General features: G+C 46.0%; 1 protein-coding gene and 1 pseudogene across 4 annotated transcripts in view; one reads left to right on the top strand and one right to left on the bottom strand.

The window, feature by feature from the left end:
* Positions 1 to 1,594: 1,594 nt before the first annotated feature.
* LOC127466553 (nudC domain-containing protein 2-like) lies at positions 1,595 to 2,303 on the top strand (annotated as a pseudogene). Its single transcript, XR_007902778.1, has one exon. The product of XR_007902778.1 is annotated as a nudC domain-containing protein 2-like (transcript).
* ABCA1 (ATP binding cassette subfamily A member 1) overlaps positions 2,266 to 9,976 on the bottom strand; it is a 90,894-nt gene continuing 83,183 nt past the window's right edge. For all 3 annotated transcript variants that reach the window (XM_051777408.1, XM_051777407.1, XM_051777409.1), the window contains exons 40-50: positions 9,313 to 9,436; positions 8,572 to 8,701; positions 8,316 to 8,436; positions 8,082 to 8,144; positions 7,533 to 7,639; positions 6,959 to 7,100; positions 5,609 to 5,743; positions 4,795 to 4,898; positions 4,575 to 4,667; positions 4,149 to 4,392; positions 2,266 to 3,947 (exon numbers count right to left, since the gene is read on the bottom strand). In XM_051777408.1, the coding sequence (XP_051633368.1) occupies positions 3,807 to 3,947; positions 4,149 to 4,392; positions 4,575 to 4,667; positions 4,795 to 4,898; positions 5,609 to 5,743; positions 6,959 to 7,100; positions 7,533 to 7,639; positions 8,082 to 8,144; positions 8,316 to 8,436; positions 8,572 to 8,701; positions 9,313 to 9,436 (1,404 nt within the window). In that variant the 3' untranslated portion in view covers positions 2,266 to 3,806. The remainder of the gene's footprint in view (positions 3,948 to 4,148; positions 4,393 to 4,574; positions 4,668 to 4,794; positions 4,899 to 5,608; positions 5,744 to 6,958; positions 7,101 to 7,532; positions 7,640 to 8,081; positions 8,145 to 8,315; positions 8,437 to 8,571; positions 8,702 to 9,312; positions 9,437 to 9,976) is intronic.

Below are 9,976 nucleotides of genomic sequence, written 5' to 3'. Positions count from 1 at the left end.
TATAAGAAGAAAGGAATGAAATCAGACTGTTCAAATTACTGTGGTATTACTCTGCTCTCCATTGCTGGCAAAATCCTGGCAAGAATACTTTTGAACAGATTAATACCTCCTATAGCAGAAGGAATCCTACCTGAAAGCCAATGTGGTTTCAGAGCCAACAGGAGCACCACAGACATGGTATTTGTTCTCAGACAACTGCAAGAGAAGTGTAGGGAACAGAACAAAGGTGTCTATGGAACCTTTGCTGACCTCACCAAGGCTTTTGATACTGTGAGCAGAAAAGGTCTGTGGCAGATTTTGGAACGTTTAGGTTGTCCCCCCAAGTTCCTTAAAATGATCATCTCACTCCATGAGGATCAGCACGGCCAAGTCAAATATGGCAATGGACTTTCTGAGCCCTTTCTAATAACCAATGGTGTGAAACAAGGCTGCGTTCTCACTCCAAACCTATTCACAATCTTTTCCAGCAGGATGCTCCAAAGGGCCACAGCAGACCTCGATGATCAGGACGGTATCTACATTCGATACCGTACTGATGGAAGCCTTTTCAACCTAAGGTGACCGAAGGCCCACACCAAGACCTTAAACCATCTTGTCCGGGAGCTGCTCTATGCTGATGACGCCGCCCTTGTTGCCCACACAGAAGCAGCTCTGCAGCGTTTAACATCCTGCTTTGCAGAGGCTGCTGAGCTTTTTGGGTTGGAAGTCAGCTTAAAGAAGACAGAAGTTTTCCATAAACCTGCACCTCAGGAAGTCTTCCATCATCCCCATCATGAATGCAGCTATCCACCAAATAGACAGAAAGAGAGCATAGCATTGAGGCATAATGTGAAGGAATAGTGTGGCTACAGAGATCAGCTGACAGTGTTTTCAATCCCTAATTATGCTACCTACATATTTAAAGTCATAAATAATACTGTTTAAAAAAAAAAATAAAATCTGTCAGCGGGGCAGGGGCCGTGGGGGGTTTGAGGGCGGCAGTCCCTGGGGTTTACAAACTATTTCGTGTACTTTGTCTCAGGGAGAGGAGAGAAACTTCCGTTTTTGGGAATAGGTTTAAGGGTACTTTTCTATTGTAATTTTTTTAATAATAAAACTGGTGATTATTATTAAAAGAAAAAAAAAGGGGGGGGATGGGGGAGCCCTTGGGGGGAGTGCAGCGAAGCGGGATAGGTGAAAGCAGGAGGGGGCAGAGCAGGTGCTAATTCCGCTGGGTACAGAGGGTACATCCCCCACACTTCAGGGCTACTGGGGTAAAGTGCAGGCACTGTGAGCTCATAGGGCTCCCGGGCGATGAACTGAGGTACGGTGGTGGGGAAAGGGGTGCTGGGATTTGGGGTGCCCACCAGCTTGCTCTTGGCCATCTTGATGTTGGCCTTGGCGAACTCCAGCCGCAGCGTCTGGGGGATCTCAGGGTCGAAGCGGATGCCGTTCAGAGCGTTCTTCGCCGCCTCTGCCTCGGAGCAGCTGTCGAAGCTGACAAAGCCCACGGGCTGCCTGGAGGTGAGTTTGATGAGAGACCCCTCGTACCCCTTAAAGGGCCTGAAGAGCAGGTAAAGTGTGCCGAGCCGTGCCCCTGGAGCCGCTGTGCCCCATGTTGGTGCCGTTCGAGGAGCACGGTGGGGCGGTGCCCTGTGGGACGCTGTGGGGCCGCTGGTACCAGACGCTGGAGGAGGTTTTCATCGAGGTGCACGCCAAGGACGTGCGCTGCAGCCTGGGCAGCCGCGACATCACGCTGGCCACACAAGGGCGGGAGCTGCTGCAGAGTAAACCTTCTGACTCTACGGTAACTGATGAAGGAACATGGACATTAGAAGACAGGTAGTTGATACGAATTGTTCTAACGAAGACAAATAGAGATGCTGGAAACTGTTGGACATCTCTGTTAGAAAATGAATACGCTGCTGATCCTTGGGTACAGGACCAGATGCACAGGAAGCTTACACTGGAGCGATTCCAAAGAGAGAACCCTGGATTTGACTTCAGTGGGGCAGAAGTTTCTGGAAACTACAGCAAAGGAGGACCAGACTTCTCTAGTCTTGAAAAATAAACTTTTTATCTGTGTTCTTTTAGAGGAATTACATGTTACAGTTAAGGACTGGAATCACGTAACTGGTGAAGACTTCAGTGATCTCTTCAATGGATTGTTGTCAAAAGTAATTACTTCAGTGAAGAGAAAGGTCTCTTCCAGCAGAATGAAGATAAAATGTTACCAGCTGATTTATAAGTTGTAATTACCTTATAATACTAAGGGACAAATTATAGAGAAAGGTGTACATAAAAAAAACTAACCTCTTCGAGCAGTTTGGCTTGGGTATTTTTTTCTTATTAGAAACACCATAGTAAACTGGTCAGTTATAAATCTACCACTTGTCTTTATACATCTTATTCTTGCTTATCTACACCTGAGGAGGAACAGCCCCAGGCACCAGCACAGCCTGGGGCTGATCTGCTGGAGAACAGCTCTGCAAAGAAGGCCCTGGGGGTTCTGGTGGACAAGCTGTCCCTAAGCCAGCAGTGTGTCCTGGGGGACAAGAAGGGCAATTGGATCCTGGGGTGCATTGGGAAGAGCATTACCAGCAGGTCAGGGGGTGATCCTGCCCCTCTGCTCAACCCTAGTGAGGCACATCTGCAGTGCTGCGTCCAGGTCTGGGCTCCTCAGGACAAAAGAAAGCTCCTGGAGCAGGTCCAGCAGAGGCTGTGGAGATGATGAAGGGACTGGAGCATCTCCTTATGAGGAAAGGCTGAGGGAGCTGGGGCTGTTCAGCCTCGAGAAGAGACACTGAGAGGGGACCTCACCCATGTCTGTCAGAGGATGGACCAGGCTCTGCTTGGGGGTGCCCAGCAATGGGACAAGAGGAACGGGCAGGAACTTGTGAGAGGTTAAAGAGCAGATACTACAAATCTGAGTGACAGCTCATGACTTAGAATTTGCTCTTGGCATTAGCAGCTTGTACAACTACTGAGTTCGCTGCTGTGGTCCAAACCCTAGGTCTGCTTCTCACCCACTTCCTCCCACTAGATATTCATGCAGCTGCTGCAGTACCTCAAAGGAACAGTAAAGTACTTAACTACACAAATACCTAGTCAGAGTGTGTTATTGACTGTGATGCTGGTGGGACAATCATATGCATTTGGAGGGTACACAGTTCTGCTTATCACAACTTGCTGATGAAGATACATGGTTATCATGGCCCATCTCTTGCCATCCCACCTCCACAGTACTGCTTTGTGGCCTCAGATTTGTCACTACTGATCTATACCAGTCTAGAAAAAGCAGCTGGTCAGGTAAGTTTTCTCAATCTAAGGTTACAACACTGGTGGTGACTTTTCTTGCCACTGACTGTTCTGGTACATTCATTGCCAGCAATGGATGTAGCACCAGCAAATTCCCACTCCTGACATGAATGTTCTAAAAACTAAAACATGCATGTCTAAAATACCTGTAAGTAACCACTGGCCCTGACTCCTCAGTGAATTATTTTAGCAACCCTAAGAAAAACATACTGTGCAGAACAAGATACAGTATGGTTTAAAGCCCACAGCATCTAGTGGGTGCTTTACCACAGCTTCAGAGTTATACTGTAAGGAGCTAAGTTCAAGTCTTTCACTTGAAAACAGTACAAGACGACTCCATGAGGCACTGCCCCTGTAAAGGAATTGTTTTCATTGCATTGAATTGCATTGCATTGAATGGTTATCAGTAGAGTGTCCAGTTTCTTTTCCTCTAGCTTCTTCTTTGGGAGTATCCTATCCCAGGGAAAGGAAGTTTGCATTCTGCTCATCATTTCTTTGATGAAATTGGCTCACACACAACTTTCTTTTACCTTCTCATCTTGCAGGAAGGAATTAAGGATTGCAATGTCTACCACAGTCTGGTTTTTGTGTAATGACAGGTCCTTGCTATGGTCGTCGTCGCTTTGGTCCTTAGCAAAATTTACAAATACCTACAGGAAAAAAAGAGCATGTCACACACCTGGATTTTCATTAATTTGGGGCATTTTAAACACTGGGCATCCTGAAATAGTCTTGGGACTCAGTACTCTACTTTGTTGAAGTGCCCTTAAAAGAAAGGTCCAGTAAATTAGTGGATTTATTCCTACCTCTGCACAAAGAAGCTTTTGGCATCCAGGCTACTAAAAACTTACTTGGTCAAGTGTTGTCTGAGAAACGGAGTAGTCTTCTATGTGGAGCCTCTTTTTGTTCTGGGAGAGAATACTGAATATTTTGGCCAGGGAGGATGGTGAAGAAGGAAGCTGGTACTGCAGCATATTCCGATGCTTTTCCTTCAGGACACTTCCAGGGAAGGCATGCCCAAAGAACTCCTCAACAGGCTTCAGGTCTGGGTTTGCCCCTGCAATTCTCACCACTATGGTGTAACCATCTCCAAACCTGCAAACAAGAACACCAGCACAAGGCTTAAGTGCTTGGGAAATACAAGCACAGCTTAAAATCCATCAGCATTTCCCACAGTCAGAATAGCAACGGGAACGCTGCACGAGGAATTAAGCCTGACTGTCATCTCCCTAAAAATGCAGACAACTCTGTGGTGTAAGTGAAAAGAAAACAGGTACCTGTTCTTTAGATGCTGGACGCTGCCCAGACACCTGAACCGCCCATTGACCATTATCGCCATTCGAGTGCACAGGGCTTCACATTCTTCCATGCTGCAGGCAATAGTAACTTCATTAGCACTGCAAACAGCAGTGGAGGGCAGAGCAGCCAAGCTGAGCTTAGCATCCAGCCCTGGCAGATGCAAAAGCCAGGGTAGGACACAAGTGGGCCGCCACGTACCTGTGAGATGTGAGCACCACTGATCTGCCCTCCTTGATTACACTCAGAGCACAGTTCCACAAGAAACGACGTGCTTTGGGATCCATCCCTGTCGTTGGCTCATCCTGCAATATGTGTACAAAAAAACCAGATTACGCTGCCACATTGCACTGACAAATACCTCGTCTGTGAAATGACCTGTCCATTCTGATTAAGCATACTGGAAACACTGAAAATAAGCAAGTTTGACTCATTTTCTAAAATGAGAAAATAACTTATGCTCCAGATTTTAAACTAGCAAACACATCCTTTTCAGAACTGAGAAGTACTGCTTATTCTGCAATTACAGCATGTTGAAATAGCCAGTTCTAAGACAAGTTGAAGCCAATTAGCTTGTTTAAATAGAGCACAAGTCTACTTTCTCATGCACTCTGAACTTCAGTAATTCTAGTATCTGTCCTCAATTTTAATCTAGGGAATGGTAAAATATTTATTTCCAATTTTCAGTCGATTATTGAAAACACAGTCAGATTTGTTCATGTCTAGCAAGAAGGCTGTAGTTTTTTGTAGGTATAGAAATCTTGAAGCTGCTGACAGTTTGGCATCATGTTTGAGACCCCCCACTTCACAGTGATTTTCCAGAAACAGAAGCCCGGAGGCACTTTATAGCTTGCAGCTACATAGGGAATATTTATTTCCATGTGCTATTTGCTCATGTTTAAGTGACTAATGATGTAGTTAAACATTAGTTGGACATGAAATAGCTAGTCTTCGTTTGAAGACGGTTTTTCTATTCTGCAAGAAAACTGCTAATGAGCAAAGGTTGCAGACTCACCAGGAACACCACAGGTGGCCCTCCAATGAGGGCAATGGCCGTGGAGAGCTTGCGTCTGTTCCCCCCGCTGTAATTCCCAGCGTATTTCTCTCCATATTTCACAAGGCCCAGTTTCCGAATTGCCCACTCGCCAACCTGCGACAGACAGCACATCACCATCTTGAATCAAGCACAGCAACATCCACACAAGGAGGTTTTCCTTATGAGCTTTGGCTTTGAAAGCAGTTTTTGGAAGGGCCGTTCATCTGAGGACGTGATGTGCACGGATATGGCTTTTGAAGCACCCTGTTCGCCTCTAGAGCAGGATATGTGCAATCCTGTCCCTGGGAGGCCTGAAAAGTCAAATGGCTGCAGCTGATCAGCCAGCGAGCATGAGTTTAACACCAGCTGAGCCACATTAACCACCGGTCTAGTGCTCTTAGCAGCACCAGCTTCAGAGAGCTTTCCTGCTCCTGTGGGCTTACAGCAGGGATATGGTCACTACTGACACACAGCAAAGCCCACCGTGGTGCATCGTAGCCCTTCAGACAGATGGGATCTGTCTGTTATCCAGGAGTATCCCTAATGGTGCCAGTAGACAGGCACTGTTGCCCTACAGACTTAAATGGGGAAGGGATCCAGCTACTATTCAAATCATAGGCAGACCTGGGTCCCTTTTTTTATGGGAGCTGGTGGGAATATCAAACAGAAGAACTCAGCAGCAATCTTAGAAGGAGCTTGCAATTTTCACCCATCATACCTACTCTTACAGAGGGACTCAAGCTACTTGGACACACCCTATATAACATCTGCCTTCAGCAGTTCCTGTCTTGTAGCACCCAGGTCTCATACAGTGAAAACTGCTGTTAACTCAAGGAAACAGTGCTAAGAAGAGTGCTGTATGGTACCGGCAGCTGTGATTAATTGCCTAAAGATCATTGGTGTAACTCCACGTCTGAATGCTGAAATAGCAGCACTTCAGTGATGAAGCATGATCAACTGGAAAGCTGTAACAGCCAGCATGAGGCTTCTGTTAAGCTGTAGAGTTTGGTTCCTGGGACTTTGAAGAACTAACCCTTGACAGCAGGTGAGGTTCTGCAAGACCTGCAACTCCACAGCCCTTAAGTTGTTAAAGAAAGTAATTCAGTGGAGAAGGGCTTCCACTATGAGAACACAGGACCCAAATTATCTGCCCTTCCAACATTGAAAAAACACCAAAACTTTTGGATTGTTTTGAAGGGAAGGGGGGCAGATTTCACCATACAGTACCTTCAACACTTTCACATCATGGCATTTTATGTCTTGCAGTGCGGGCGCACACAACAACTTGCAAACTGGTTACTGGGGTGAGTTCTATGGTGTTTCATTTACCTTGCAGACTTCTTTCTCTGGAACACCTCTCAGGAGAGCAAAGAACTCCAGGTGCTCTCGCCCTGTCAGCAGTTCATTAACAGCATCAAATTGTGGGCAGTAGCCCATGTTCTGATGGACTTCTTGAATGTTGGAGAGGATACTGTTAAAGAAAAAAACCCTTTGTTAGGATTTCAGGAGTACATGCTGCTATTTTAGATGTTAACAGGAGGAAAGTGAAACAGCAGTTTTGGAATCACTGGACTAACAAAAATACAGGATCCTCAAAGTCCATCTCAGCCAAGACATGTTTTCTCTCTCCCACTCTTCCAGTTCTTTTTTTTTAAAAAAGGACATTTAAATGTGAAAGAGCAGGTATTCAGAAGTGACTACCAGACTAAATCAATTTTCTTAAGGCCACTGAAGTATTTTACCAGACTTGAACAAGGGCTGAAACAGATGACAGGAGTTGTAAAAGGAAAAAGTGGAAGTGAGTTTAGATGTGGAAGTGGAACAACTGCTGCAAAAGCTGGAGGAGAAGGCAGTAAAGGACCTACTTCCACACAAAGCAGAGAAAAGATGCATTGTCTTTCACCTGTTTCCTTTGAGGAAAGCTTCTCCTCCTGTCACATCTGTATCACCAGTTAGCATCTTAAAAGTGGATGACTTGCCAGCACCATTTACTCCCAGGAGTCCAAAGCACTGGGGATATAAAAGAGTACAGTGTGTTTGAGAACAGGATTCAGCTGCATCACTTTCAGCACTGACAAGAGGGGAAGGAGCAAACTTGATCCTCAGGACAGCTGGAGAGACTCTTCAGTGCATTTTCAAAAAAAGTTTTCTAGGCTTTTATTCTAAGTATAAACCTTTAGGCTGGGAAAATGAAGGAACTGTGGTGACACATTGGTACATTGTCACCACAGTGTATCCATACCAAACCTTGGCCTCTGGTCCCAGAAACAGAGTTCAGTATTTTCTTCAAAGGCAGAGAGATACACAGAATCAGAAACTGCTTCCATTTCCTGTTTCTTCTGATGTAATTTGAACATTCACTGGGTTTTGACCTTACTCTACCCTGTGCTGTCTCATGGCTCTTAAAATGCTGCAGTAATAGCCAAACAATGCATTTGACAGATAAGCTTACCTCTCCAGGGGGGATTCCAACACATATCCTATCAACTGCTGGCTTTCGCTTCATTCTGTAAATCTGAAACCAGAAGAAAAAAGAATGAGAAGGAGAATGCCAAAGAACTCTCAGCCATACATACTTAACGCTCCATACTTGATCCAATTTTGACCCCACTAAATTCCTCTGATAAGGCATGGTGAACTGCATAGTTTTGCGTCAACAAGTAGGAATGCAGAAGTTCTCTGTCACCTTGGTTAGCTCCTTGATTTCCAAGATGTCACTCTGTCCCCCTCCACTAATTATCCTCTGCCTCTCTCTGGTTACATCCTCATCTTCATCATTCACAGGAGGCAGCTTGGCATAGACAGGCCTGGAGAGAACAATGTGACAAAGGCTTAGCAGAAGATGACAGGGCCTTCACAGATATAACATTCTCCCCGTTTCACAAGGGACACCAATGAAAACGTCACCTGCCCATAGCGGAGCAGTGGAGAGGACAACCTACCTGGGTTTTATGAAGAACCTGTACTGGATGAGCACTGTGATGAGAAAAAAAACAACGCCCTCCACTGCCATGGCAAAGAGGTTCCTTCCCACCAGGTCCCATGACAGAGGGGACACAAAACGGTTCTCTCCTGCCAAAAGGAGACGAGACACACAATCACTTTTCCAGAGCAAGGGGAGTGGGCTAGCATTTCTTCCCACAGCGTTCACCAAGTTGGGCACTGGGACAACTGGTGATCAGCCAGGTGCAAGAGGGAAGGGATAGACCACACAGGGGACAGCTGTGGCTGTGTACACATTTCTTACTGTAGCAAAGTTGGGACTTAGGCCCAGACAATTCAGTCTGCCAAAGAGCTGGATCACCTTTTCAAAAGGTTAGTGAAGCACAGGAAGACTATGACTCAGGCCTGGCATCTGCATGCCAGAAAAAAAAAAATCCAGCTTTCTAGAACCTCAGCCACTCATCACACTTGGCCTAGTGGTCCTCTCCATACAATTGTCTTTATGCATTTTTATTTAATTCCCTTAACTCAAAACACTGGGGTTCTGTCTGCCAGGTTCTCTTCAGTCCTTGTAACAACCTAAAGTGGATGGCTGTGGACACTTGCCACCTTTGATCAGATCTGTGCTGCAAATTGTGCCCTTTCAGTTCCTGAAAAGTTAGAGAAGCTCATCCAGAGCAGATTCGAGATTTCTCTGTTCCTTTCGGGCCATTGTCCCTGTGATACATAGCTTCACTCACCAAACCTCTCCAGAGCATCAGCCATGGCCTGGTTTTTCACCATGTCAATGAGTCCCCGCCCCAGGCAGAAGTGGGGGAAGATGAGGAAGACAGACTTCAGAATGTCATTGATGTCCTTCAGCTTCTGTTAAGACAAAATCAAATGCCAGTGAGCCACCTGAGAAGAAGGCAGCCACCACTGCCAAGGGTGACCCATGTTATGTCTGACCCCTCCCTCCCTTCCTCAACACTGCACTCCACAAAAATTCAAGGATTAGAAATGTTGTCCCAAGGGCCAGTGCCTTGGCTCCTCAGAACAGTCAGTGTTGTCGAGTTGCTCAAGATTCTATTAACACAAGCAAACTGCAACAAAAGGAGAGATTTCTCCAAACACTCACAGTCTAAAAGGCACTGTCTGCAAACATGTAAAAGGGCTACAGGTTGAGGAGATGGGGAAGTTGTGCTTGCACAAACTGGTTATGTCAGTGGCTGTGGGCAGCTCATCCCTATCCCATATTAGAGGCTCCAAGACTTCTCCTTTGTTGTCTTCCAGTTGGCTCAGCCCACAGATTGAACTGATAGCAGCCTGAGGAGGGGTTCCTGTTCTGCCAGACACTTATCTTCCAGCATGTACTTATTTTTACTGAGCTGAAACAGGCTTTGTTACAAAAGGAACCACCATCAA

Source organism: Manacus candei, unplaced genomic scaffold (genome assembly GCF_025592945.1).
Source record: "Manacus candei isolate 608988 ecotype Guabito, Panama unplaced genomic scaffold, ASM2559294v1 h1tg000010l, whole genome shotgun sequence".
NCBI classification, from domain to species: domain Eukaryota; kingdom Metazoa; phylum Chordata; class Aves; order Passeriformes; family Pipridae; genus Manacus; species Manacus candei.
The sequence above is the reverse complement of the archived record's forward strand: the minus strand, read 5'-3'. Positions and strand labels throughout refer to the sequence as shown.